Source organism: Lampetra planeri, chromosome 8 (genome assembly GCF_965212315.1).
Source record: "Lampetra planeri chromosome 8, kcLamPlan1.2.h2, whole genome shotgun sequence".
NCBI lineage: Eukaryota > Metazoa > Chordata > Hyperoartia > Petromyzontiformes > Petromyzontidae > Lampetra > Lampetra planeri.
Window position 1 is genome coordinate 12039384 of NC_136114.1, and position 13713 is coordinate 12053096.

The following is a 13713-nucleotide window of genomic DNA, read 5'->3' on the forward strand; positions in this document are numbered from 1 at the left end:
CCACACACACACACATACACCCACGCACACACGCACATACACCCACGCACACACGCACATACACCCACGCACACACGCACATACACCCACGCACACACGCACATACACCTACGCACATACACCCACGCACACACGCACATACACCCACGCACACACGCACATACACCCACATACACCCACATACATACACCCACGCACACACACACACCCTCGCACACACATACACCCACGCACACACACACATACACCCACGCACACACGCACATACCCCAACGCACACACGCACATACACCCACGCACACACACACATACACCCACGCACACACACACACCCTCGCACACACACACACCCTCGCACACACACACACCCTCACACACACACACATACACCCACGCACACACACACATACCCCAACGCACACACGCACATACACCCACGCACACACACACATACACCCACGCACACACACACACCCTCGCACACACACATACACCCACGCACACACACACATACCCCAACGCACACACGCACATACACCCACCCTCACACACGCACATACACCCACGCACACACACACACCCCTCGCACATACACACACACACACACACGCACACACACACATCCTCACACATTAACCCTCACACATACACACACCTGCGCTCTTGGTCTTCTCGGCCTTCATGCGCCGCAGCCTCTTGAGCATGCCGCGCAGGTCGGTGATGCCGTGCTGGAAGGCGATCTTCTCGTAGTCGTGGGGGTTGGCGCTCTTGAGCAGGTTGAAGACGTCCTCGTCGGGACCCGTCTCCTGCACCTCCTTCAGCTCTCTGCAGGGGAGCAGCAGCCGGAGGAGCAGAAGAAGATTTAGGAGGATGGAGCGAGGAGGAGGAGAGGAGGAGGAGGAGATTTAGGAGGATGGAGCGAGGAGGAGGAGGAGGATGATGGAGTGAGGAGGAGAGGAGGAGATTTAGGAGGATGGAGCGAGGAGGAGAGGAGGAGGAGGAGATTTAGGAGGATGGAGCGGAGAGGAACGAGGAGGAGGATGAGATTTAGGAGGATGGAGTGAGGAGGATGGAGCGAGGAGGAGAGGAGGAGATTTAGGAGGATGGAGCGGAGAGGAGGAGGAGGCGGCGGTGTAGAAGAGAATGAGGCGAAGGGATCGAGTAGGGCACGGATCGGAAACCAAAAGAGCAAGACGAGAGCCATCTTTTTTCGAATTCGGTGGGGAAAAAAAAAACTTTTTTTCGAGAGCCGCAATGCAACGTGAACATGAGACGGCGGCCCTCAACAAATAATGTCAACGAAGGAAGTCCTTAAAGAGCCGCATGCGGCTGCTGAGTCGCAGTTTGCCGACCCCCGAGGTCGGGGGGACGGGGGAGGGAGTCGAGGTTTGTTCACGTGACGAGGTTAAAGGGTGCACGGGGCTCATTACAATCGAGCACTCGTCATGGAGCCATGAGCGGCGGCGGCGTCGCGTCATGCTCTGCGCCACCAACTCGGAAGCCGAGTTAGATTCCCGTCCACAGCGAACGCCGGCGGCGAGTACCTCCTTCACCGAACCCACACCGACCAGCGTGGTGAAGTACGGTCAAACAAAGCAGCGCAACTATCGGCGCAAATCACCAGTAACATCCAGCACAACCACCATCCCCGTTACCACTACCACCACCACCACTACAGCCAGAACCGGCCCTAGACCTTTGGGGGCCCTAAGCAAAATTTGGTTGGAGGCCCCTTTGATGTATGATTTTTTTCACCCACTCACTAGCAGTGACTCTAGGGGGCCCTCTGCTGGCCACGGGGCCCTTTGCAATTGCAAGGGTCGCTTAGTGGCTGGGCCGGCTCTGACTACAGCAACCACCCGGATTAGTGACTGGTGGAAACTTGTCAAGGTGGAGGCGGTGGGTGGGGACGAAGTTCCGAATGTTAAGATTCTTGAATAGAACCCTGACAGCGGGGAATCACCCCCGCCCCCACCCCACCACTTCACGCCCCCCCCGCCCCCCCGCCCCCACGACCCCTCTCACCCTCCTCTGCGTCGTGAGTCGGAGCGGTGCCACCGAGAGGAGGCGGCCACGGCAGCGGCGTGGAGCGCGAAGCGGAAGCAGAAGAAGCGCAGGGGAGCGGAAGCATGAGGAGCAAGGGGAGGCAGAGCAGGCGCACACACGCACGCAGCCACACGCACGGGCACACGCACGGGCACACGCACGGGCACACGCACGGGCACACGCACACACACAGCCACACGCACGCGCACACGCACACACACACACAGCCACACGCACACACACGCAGCCACACGCACACACACACAGCCACACGCACGGGCACACACACACACAGCCACACGCATGGGCACACACACACACAGCCACACGCACACACACACGCAGCCACACGCACACACACACGCAGCCACACGCACGGGCACACGCACACACACACACAGCCACACGCACACACACACAGCCACACGCACACGCACACACACACACAGCCACACGCACACACACACACACAGCCACACGCACACACACACACACAGCCACACGCACACACACACGCAGCCACACGCACGGGCACACGCACACACACACACAGCCACACGCACACGCACACGCAGCCACACGCACGGGCATACGCACACACACACACACAGCCACACACACACAGCCACACGCACACACACACAGCCACACGCACACACACACGCAGCCACACACACACACACACAGCCACACGCACACACACAGGCAGCCACACGCACGGGCACATGCACACACACACACACAGCCACACGCACGGGCACACACACACACACAGCCACACACACACACACGCACGCGCACACACACAGCCACACGCACACACACACAGGCAGCCACACGCACGGGCATACGCCCACACACGTACACATACAGCCACACGCACACACACACGCAGCCACACGCACGGACACACGCGCACACACGCACACACACACGCAGCCACACGCACGGGCACACGCGCACACACACGTACACATACAGCCACACGCACACACACACGCAGCCACACGCACGGACACACGCGCACACACGCACACACACACACGCAGCCACATGCAGCCACATGCACGGGCACACGCGCACACACACGTACACATACAGCCTCACGTACGTACAGCCACACGCGCACACGCGCACACACGTACATGTACAGCCACACGTACGTACAGGCACACACGCGCGCACACACACGCAGGCGCGGCACACGGACAGAGCACGCTCCGTTAGTCCAGCGAGGCCCCCAGAGCACAGAATGAATGCGATGCGCGAGCTGACGAGGGCGCGAATGAAGCTGCGTTCGCCATGAGCGCCCGAGGACGTCGCCTCTAATGGAGCCACGTGGCTCTAGACGGAGCCACGTGGCTCTAGACGGAGCCACGTGGCTCTAGACGGAGCCACGGGGTGCGAACGCGGGGTCCTTAAGATCCCCGATGTGCGAGACGACCCAGCGAGGCGGCGAGTCTTGGAGGCGACGCGCGTACCTCTTTTTGAGGAGGGCGCTGAAGTCCAACTCTCCTGCGTCATCTCCCATGACGCTCCTGCCATCACAGACACACGCACGGACAACACAACCACAACAACAACAATAATAATGATGATGCAAGTTTCCCCCGCGCTCCGTGCGGGTTCGTTCTTTCGCGCGATTCCTCGTCGCAACCGCGGCGAACCTATTCCCACCCAAAGTTCGCTTCGTGCGGTTTGAATTCTCTCGGACGGGGTGGGATGCGGGACAACACCGCCGTGTGTGGACACAGCGCGCTGGGTGCGAATAGAGCGGGAGGGGGTGGCCGGGGGGTGTCAACCCCTGAAGTGAACCTTCAGAATGGAAATAATAAAATAATAAAAAATAAAAATAATAAAATAATTCTCACGACGTTTCGGCCACAACGCAAGCAGCCGTCCTCAGGTGGAGAGCAGGTCTGTCGAGTAGACTCTGACTGTCTACTCGACAGACCTGACTGTCTACTCGACAGACCTGCTCTCCACCTGAGGACGGCTGCTTGCGTTGTGGCCGAAACGTCGTGAGAATTATTTTATTATTTTTATTATTATTTTATTATTTCCACTCTATGTGACTTTACCGAAAGAACCAAGAAGATGAATTCCCTGTAGTCACGAAAGCTTTAAATCGAAATTGAACCTTCAGAGTTTGCGAGCGTAGTGGTTTGCTATGGTGCGGTGGAGGACACCTACCACAACAATGGGGGAGGAGGGGGGGGTTAGATCGCATAAATATATACATGTGTCTTCTTGGTTTTTTCGGTAAAGTCACGTAGAAGGGAAGTAATAAAATAATAAAAATAAAACATAATAAAATGAAACAATTCTCACGACGTTTCGGCCACAACGCAAGCAGCCGTCCTCAGGTGAAGAATGAGACAATCCAAGCTAGGAGCTTACATATAAGCTGGGTTGGGGGTGGGAGAAGAGCGCCTTAACAAAAAGAATGCATGGTATGACTTTGAAGCCCCCCCGCCCCCTGCACATTTCCCATGTATATGCTAAATTCCTCTTGATATGCACATTATTTTTGTTAAGGCGCTCTTCTCCCACCCCCAACCCAGCTTATATGTAAGCTCCTAGCTTGGATTGTCTCATTCTTCACCTGAGGACGGCTGCTTGCGTTGTGGCCGAAACGTCGTGAGAATTGTTTCATTTTATTATGTTTTATTTTTATTATTTTATTACTTCCCTTCTACGTGACTTTACCGAAAAAACCAAGAAGATGAATCCCTGCAGTCACGAAAGCTTTAAATCGAAAAATATACGTGTCGTTAAAACCCGCCACCACCCGACACAGCCAACGAGTAAGGGTTGTCACGTAAACAGAACGTGGCCAATTCATCACGAGTACTAGCTGGCTGTGTCGGGTGGTGGCGAGTATTAATGACACATTTATACATTTACGCGATCTAACCCGAAAAACTCCCCCTCTATTAAATTTCGATTTAAAGCTTTCGTGACTGCAGGGATTCTGAAAACTTCAGACGCTGTCGCCTCGACAGACATGGTTTTCACCTGAGGACGGCTGCTTGCGTTGTGGCCGAAACGTCGTGAGAATTATTTTATTATGTTTTATTTTTATTATTTTATTACTTCCCTTCTACGTGACTTTACTGAAAGAACCAAGAAGATGTCCCCCTCTATTGTGGATGATATTGGTGGCGGAAGCCTGCTCCGTGTCAAACACAACAATGGGATTCACGATCCCACTCGCCCGGCCTCGCGTGCGCATTCTACACAACAACAATAAAACAATCTCTAACGCCATCCAACAACCCTCGCCTCGAAAGAGCGCTCGCATCGCAGGCGTGTGACACGGAGCTGAGCTGCCGTGCGGCGGCGGTGTGGGACTTACGCCGCTGGTCTCGGGGTGGAGAAGGGAGGGGATGGGGATGATCGCCGTTCAAAAGCCCAGCTTGGGCAGAGGGACGCTGCCATTGCGGGCGTCTACAACGAAGCGATTCACGTCGGAGCTGTGACGCAGTGGCCTGGGGTCGATTACGACCAAAGCTGAACCGGTGTGGGGTCACCCCCCACCCCTCACCGCCCCCCCCCATCGGCCCCCCGCGCCCCCACATTTGAACCAACCCGCACTGACCAGCATGGTGAAGTATGGTCAAACAACCTCCATGACCGACACGCTATGGGGAGGCCTTCATCCAGCCATTGATTGAGGTGTGCTCAAATAGATACAAATGTTAACTATCATTCGTTATTATATGATATCATCGTATCGGCCGTTTTGCAAAATAGCATTCAATTAAAAGCAATATCGTATCGTCAAAATAATATCGTATTGGGTTATATCGTATCGTATCGTGAAACGTGATGTCGTATCGTACTGCGGAGTGTGATATCGTATCGTATCGTGAAACGTGATGTCGTATCGTACTGCGGAGTGTGATATCGTATCGTATCGTGAAACGTGATGTCGTATCGTACTGCGGAGCGTGATATCGTATCGTATCGTGAAACGTGATGTCGTATCGTACTGCGGAGCGTGATATCGTATCGTATCGTGAAACGTGATGTCGTATCGCGACCGCCCGAGTCGGTGGGGACGGGACTCACGATCGGCGGAACGCCTGGCGGATGTCGAGCACCTGTGCGCTGTCCCGCGCTTCTGTAGACGCAGCGACACGCAGACACACGCAGCGACACACAGACACACAGACACAGCGACACACACAGCGACACACAGACACACGCAGCGACACACAGACACACGCAGCGACACACAGACACACGCAGCGACACACAGACACACGCAGCGACACACAGACACACGCAGCGACACACAGACACACGCAGCGACACACAGACACACAGACACAGCGACACACAGACACACGCAGCGACACGCAGACACACGCAGCGACACGCAGACACACGCAGCGACACACAGACACACGCATCGACACACAGACACACGCAGCGACACACAGACACACGCAGCGACACACAGACACACGCAGCGACACACAGACACACGCATCGACACACAGACACACGCATCGACACACAGACACACGCAGCGACACACAGACACACGCAGCGACACACAGACACACGCAGCGACACACAGACACACGCAGCGACACACAGACACACGCAGCGACACACAGACACACGCAGCGACACACAGACACACGCAGCGACACACAGACACACTCAGCGACACACAGACACACGCATCGACACACAGACACACGCATCGACACACAGACACACGCAGCGACACACAGACACACGCATCGACACACAGACACACGCAGCGACACACAGACACACGCAGCGACACACAGACACACGCAGCGACACACAGACACACGCAGCGACACACAGACACACAGACACAGCGACACACAGACACACGCAGCGACACACAGACACACGCAGCGACACACAGACACACACAGACACGGACGCACGGATGGACAACACGGACGCACAGAGAGGTCGTCACTTCAGACGCCCGAAGTTCGGGACTACATCGTCAGGTTACAGATTCATCTGAGATCACATCTCGTTCCGTGCGTTACGCGCACTCACGCACGGAGTGTCACCTTATTCACTCTGTGTCTGGATATGTGTAGCCAAGAGGCTCGCTTTGTTGGTTATTGATTCAACAAAGTCACATAACGTGAGCATAATCAGCCTCGCATGAAACACGTGGACGAAAAAGACGGGGCAGCTGTGATCTTGGAGCCACACACCGAAAGGGGGGCCACGTGTTCCGGGCTGTCCCATATATGCTTCAAATTATACAACTAAACACAACTTTCTAGAGTTGCTGCCCAGGTGAAGCGGTCATGAAATAACTTCCTTCCCACTGCCCATACAAACGCACACACGGCTGTACGCGCAGTCCCACCTCCGCGTTCTAAATCAATTAATTACTTACTTTTCAGTTAGTCTGTTTGTTAAAATGGCGAGCGTAAATATTTACCCTGGCTTTTTTTTTGGAGCGAGGATGCGTATTTTCTAGGGGTGGTGGTGGGTGGAATTGTCGTTGTTTTAAATCACCGAAAAAAACAACGGTTCTAAACAATTTTACTTAAATGAATGAATAACGAGTGACGCCGCTCGCTAACAATAACCCCAGGGACCTCCCAGGGCCCCCCAAAGCCTCGTCTACGAGAGTGGCTTCTGTGACGGAACGCTAGGTATCGCTTTCACTTGACAGCCTCTTGTCGATCCACTGCTGGATGAAGGCCTCCGATCAACGCCGTGTCGGGCGGGGGTGGAGTGGTTGTGTTTGCATGCTCGTCTGTATTCACGTGGCAGCGCTATTAACTTGAGAATTTAGCAGCGGTGTGCCCGATTTGTACTTAATTGAAATTACACATTGTAAAAGTAATTTTAATCACGCAACAAAATGAACTAAGGCAGACTCGTCTCGCCCATTATATATGCACTGAAATAAATAAAAACATCGGATCGTGTACATTTAGTTGAGCGTTTCCAATAGATAATAATAATAATAATTTATAGGAAATAAATAAAAGCATGCCGAGGACATGTCATTAAAAAAAAAATGCGGTCCAAAATGAGACCCATCACAAAAATGAACCGCGTGAGATAAAAGAAAGAAAAAAAAACGAAAACTCCTAAAATGTGCAGATGAACAAAATAATGAGATGGGGAACATCAAAATCTGCACGGCGAGTGAGAAGCGTGCAGGAGCGTGTTGGAACGGAACGAGATTAGCGAGCGGTGAGATGATGGGGGATCAACCTCCCAGAGTCGCTGTGAGCCGGGGGGCTTCATGTCAGCCAAGGTCTGTACCCGGCACACCACATCGTGTGGACCTGTCGCTCATGGCTGAGGCAAATGATCGCCACGCGCCTGCTCCAGTCTGTAGCAGTGCCTCGGCAAACGTGCGTAGAGAAATTCAACCCTGTAGGGGAGTGTGCGCGTATGTGACGACGCACGAATATGTGTGTCAGCCTGTATGTAGGTCCTGCGCCTCCCCTAGGCCGACTCAGCCTCAAATAAATACCTGGTGCGATGTGTAAACATTACAACCAGGGAGACAAAGGCGGCCGGGTGTGTTGCCGGCCTGCATAAGTGCTCGCTAACAGCGTTTGCACCTACAGTTTGTTTAAGGCTACAGGAGGGATCTGTGTGTCGTGTGTGTGTGTCTGTGCACACGGTATGAAAAACTAGAGCAAAGTTGGCATTAGACATGAAAAAAACGAGACATAGACTCAGACAGAAAGACAGAGACGCCAGTCACTGTACCGGATCGAGATTTGAAGTGTCGCAGCCGATAGGCAGAGAGATGCCCACACCAGATTTACAATCCAGGGGAACAAAAAAGCATCATCCGTTAAAAGTCCGTTCTCTTGAGAACTTGCTTAAATTTAGAAAAAGAAAAAAACGGCAAAACCTCTTGAAGCCGGCAGAGTCAAGGAAGGGACAATTCGGAGTAAGTCCGATAATAAATACGGAAAATTAACAAAAGCAAGACACTACTAAGACGGGATTCCCGGCAGCGTCGGCGCTCATGGAGATGCGAGTGGCAGGGTTCGGCATTCTGCAGTCATCGGTCGATCGTAAATCTCAACGCTCATCGCGTGCAGGAAATTCCAGATTCGCTGCTTGACAACGCTAGGAAGTAAGTGATCGATGTGCCCCCTTAATGTGAACTTCTGTCGTAAAGAGGGATGAACTTCTGCCGTAAATGGATGGTGAAATGTACGTTTCATCATTCGGTATTTATGGTTGAGACATTGTAATAGTTTTGGTATGTTTAATTAATTTAAAAGTGCCCTTTTATTTGATTGTTTAATATTTTATTGTATGTGTTTGAACACGTGCTCTTGGACGCTCCGGTCATCGGCGTGCCGCACTCGTGGTCTCTCTCTCTCTCGTTCATTGTTTTCACATTCATCTCAAATATATTTAGCAAAAATATATATAACATTCGTCATCATCATCAATGTTCAATCCACTGCTGGATGCAGGCCTCCAACAAACCACGGGCACCTTCTCGAGATCCCGCGGTGTTGTCATTCACCACCCTGCACCTCCGCTCTCACCACTCTGTCCCGGCGGATGATTCGTTCCATTTATTGGCTGCCATTTCGACCGTCTTCTTAGCCATCCGAACATCTCTTTTAGCCATCCACATCCAGCGAAGCAAAGCCAATCCGCCTCTTTATTCGCGGCAATAGCCATTCGGATGAAACTGCACGACGGTTGTGGCTTTCAAAGTGGTTATTACATTTTTTTAAACGCACTACGCCGTTAAGTTATATTCTGTTCATGAGCACGATGGCGGTAAGTTCAGGAGCTAAATGACTATGTCGACGTCTGCTGGCCACAATGAGAGGGCTTCAGCAGAGAGAGTGAGAGTTCGCGTGGTTGTGGTGCTCCTCCGCCTCCGGTGAAGGAGTGCGGACGACAAAGTTTACGGAATGGTCCATAGTGTGGCTTGCATGGCGACAATCACAAGTACGGCTCTTCTATAATGCATCTCCATCAGTCTCCATGAATCTCTACGGGTCTCTGTGGGCTTACAATACGGTCCATAGTTCGAATTGCATGGACACAATCACAGTACGGTTCTTCTATTAATGCATCTCGATCAGTCTTCATGTATCTCTACGGGTCTCTGTGGGCTTAGTGCACGGTCCATTGTTCGGGATGCACGGCCACAATCGCACTGTGGCTTGTCTTTAAGCGCTATGTAAAAAAATGTAAGGTGTGATTAAACGTCATTTAAATTATGATTCTAGTTTCGAGATATGCCGAACGTCCACCATAACCGCAAAGAGCTCCGCCTCCTATGTTTACATTTATTTGGTTATTTATTCCGGCTTCGAGAGGATTTACTGTAGACAAGAAAAAAGACAAAACAAAAACATGCCCAAAGAGCTGAGCGGTAAAAAAAAAATTCTTCGCGACGAATTCAATGTTTGCAATGGCATAAAAAAAATTATGTAAAAAAAACGAAATTTCTAAAAACAATCAACAAAGATGATGTTGCAAAATTTTAAAAAGGTACACAACTCTGGCAACGGAGTTTGTTTGTTTTGTTTACAGGCAGCAATCACGTGCAAGCTGGAGAAGGAAAAAAAGCGACTCTGACATCGCGGTGGTTTCAAACGATGCGATGTTGAGCTTCATTAAATACCTGCAAGTGTCGGGCGTATTCCCAACCACCACCGGGCTTGTACATCCACGCTGGTGGGATGGTGGTGGCGGTGGTGAATGCACCAGACCATCGACTCATTCCACAAATAAGCCACGTGATTCTAAATCCGTAGATGCCACTGCCTTGAAAAGGACATGCCACGTGTGTTTTTTTGAGTGAATTGTTAATTTGACTGTGAGGTTTGCCGAATATGTCGGATTGCAATAAATGAGCATTTCAGGACCAATGTTTGGCAGAAGTATTTGTTGAAGCGGGCCAACTCTCAGACCGGTTTTGCCTTATTTAAATCTTATCGGCAGGGTCTGGCCCATTAAAACATAAATAAAATATTCGTCGAATTGCCCAGTGCTGTAGGCAAGAGCCATCTCTGAGAAAGCCGCGTAAGATTTTAACCGCATGCCGCCCGCATGCGATGAGGCGCGTGCATTCGTTCATTCAATTACAGCGGCTTTTTTTTCCCCACTCAGAACTCTCGCAGACAGCGGTCCTCCATCTTGTGTGAGAGAACGGCCGTGGAAGATGGCTTCACAGAACTACTTCTGAAGCCACTACAATAAAAGCCCCATTATGCATTCCCTGCTATAAAAAACTTCGTCTAATGCCAATCAATCCAAACATTTTATTCTCATAGCCGTAATATATTCAAGAGGAGTACAAATATAAATGTAACGTGATTATTTATCCTCTATGTGGTGATTGGTGACCGGGCTTAGACCAGAATCACCTCACCGTACATGAGAACCAAGTTTGATTTTAAGTTTGGCGACTGAAATCAGGGAAGATGGGATATCAGCGGTGCCTCTGACATGGCCATTGTGAACCCCCACCCCACACACAGCGGTGCGTCTCTACGTACCCTCGACCGTGATGTCAAAGGGGCAGCTGTCGATCTTATCCTTCATCGACACCTCGCATCGGTAGGAGCCACTGAAGTTCTCCTTTGCGGCGATCACCTTCATCTCAAACGTGAAGTCCTGCGGGAGCGTGTGCGGGGGACGGTGGAGAGGGCGGCATTGACGTGTGGTGGGCGGACCGGGTGGCATTGCCATCCCTGTGTTGGTGGTGAGTGAACAGAGTGGCATTGCCATTTCTGTGTTGGTGGTGAGTGAACAGAGTGGCATTGCCATCCCTGTGTTGGTGGTGAGTGAACAGAGTGGCATTGCCATTTCTGTGTTGGTGGTGAGTGAACAGAGTGGCATTGCCATCCCTGTGTTGGTGGTGAGTGAACAGTGGCATTGCCATCCCTGCATTGGTGGTGAGTGAACAGAGTGGCATTGCCATCCCTGTGTTGGTGGTGAGTAAACAGAGTGGCATTGCCATTTCTGTGTTGGTGGTGAGTGAACAGAGTGGCATTGCCATCCCTGTGTTGGTGGTGAGTGAACAGAGTGGCATTGCCATTTCTGTGTTGGTGGTGAGTGAACAGAGTGGCATTGCCATTTCTGTGTTGGTGGTGAGTGAACAGAGTGGCATTGCCATCCCTGTGTTGGTGGTGAGTGAACAGAGTGGCATTGCCATTTCTGTGTTGGTGGTGAGTGAACAGAGTGGCATTGCCATCCCTGTGTTGGTGGTGAGTGAACAGTGGCATTGCCATCCCTGCATTGGTGGTGAGTGAACAGAGTGGCATTGCCATTTCTGTGTTGGTGGTGAGTGAACAGAGTGGCATTGCCATCCCTGTGTTGGTGGTGAGTGAACAGAGTGGCATTGCCATTTCTGTGTTGGTGGTGAGTGAACAGAGTGGCATTGCCATCCCTGTGTTGGTGGTGAGTGAACAGTGGCATTGCCATCCCTGCATTGGTGGTGAGTGAACAGAGTGGCATTGCCATCCCTGTGTTGGCGATGAGTGAACAGAGTGGCATTGCCATCCCTGTGTTGGTGGTGAGTGAACAGAGTGGCATTGCCATTTCTGTGTTGGTGGTGAGTGAACAGAGTGGCATTGCCATCCCTGTGTTGGTGGTGAGTGAACAGAGTGGCATTGCCATTTCTGTGTTGGTGGTGAGTGAACAGAGTGGCATTGCCATCCCTGTCTGTCTGCTTGTATGTCTGTCTATAGTTTTCTAGTTAGATTTTTGTTGCTATTTCTTTTATACCTGATGATGATTGCTTGTGTTGCAATCGAAACGTCGTAATATGTTATTTTAATTTATTATTTTATTTTTAGACGTGACTTAACCGAAAAGAACCAAAGAATAATTCCTGCAGCCACGAAAGCTCCTAAATTAAGATTGCCATCCCTGTATTGGTGGTGAGTGAACAGTGGCATTGCCATCCCTGTATTGGTGGTGAGTGAACAGAGTGGCATTGCCATCCCTGCATTGGTGGTGAGTGAACAGAGTGGCATTGCCATCCCTGTGTTGGTGGTGAGTGAACCGGGTGGCATTGTTATTTCTGTGTTGGTGGTGAGTGAACAGAGTGGCATTGCCATCCCTGCATTGGTGGTGAGTGAACTGAGTGGCATTGCCATTTCTGTGTTGGTGGTGAGTGAACAGAGTGGCATTGCCATCCCTGCGTTGGCGGTGAGCGAACAGAGTGGCATTGCCATCCCTGCATTGGTGGTGAGTGAACAGAGTGGCATTGCCAACCCTGTGTTGGTGGTGAGTGAACAGAGTGGCATTGCCATCCCTGCGTTGGTGGTGAGCGAACAGAGTGGCATTGCCATCCCTGCGTTGGTGGTGAGTGAACAGAGTGGCATTGCCATTTCTGCGTTGGTGGATGAAACATTTACAAATCGCCAACCGGACTCTAACCGCAACCTCGCTAGCTAGCCAACCGGAACCAGAACCCAAGCCTGACCCTAAAACATCACTAGCCCACCAGAAAACGAACCCAACCCCCAACCTTAACCTGACGAGCCAACCACAACAATAGCTCTAACCTTAACCCCGATGGCCGCGCTTGCCGACAGCATACCCTGTCCCCCCGACCGCTGACCCCATCGTGCCAAACAGATTGGCGACCCCACGGGCACCCAACACCACCCACCCGCCGGTGTTAGCTAGTCCGTT

General features: G+C 51.8%; 1 protein-coding gene across 5 annotated transcripts in view; it reads right to left on the bottom strand.

The window, feature by feature from the left end:
* The window catches only part of MYBPC1 (myosin binding protein C1), an 87693-nt gene that overhangs the window by 54288 nt on the left and 19692 nt on the right, over nt 1-13713 (bottom strand). For 4 of the 5 annotated variants that reach the window (XM_078597048.1, XM_078597046.1, XM_078597052.1 and 1 more), the window contains 4 exons: nt 11568-11685; nt 6121-6172; nt 3528-3584; nt 656-825 (listed from right to left, as the gene is read on the bottom strand). In XM_078597048.1, the coding sequence (XP_078453174.1) occupies nt 656-825; nt 3528-3584; nt 6121-6172; nt 11568-11685 (397 nt within the window). The remainder of the gene's footprint in view (nt 1-655; nt 826-3527; nt 3585-6120; nt 6173-11567; nt 11686-13713) is intronic. The other variant, XM_078597047.1, reaches the window with a different exon arrangement.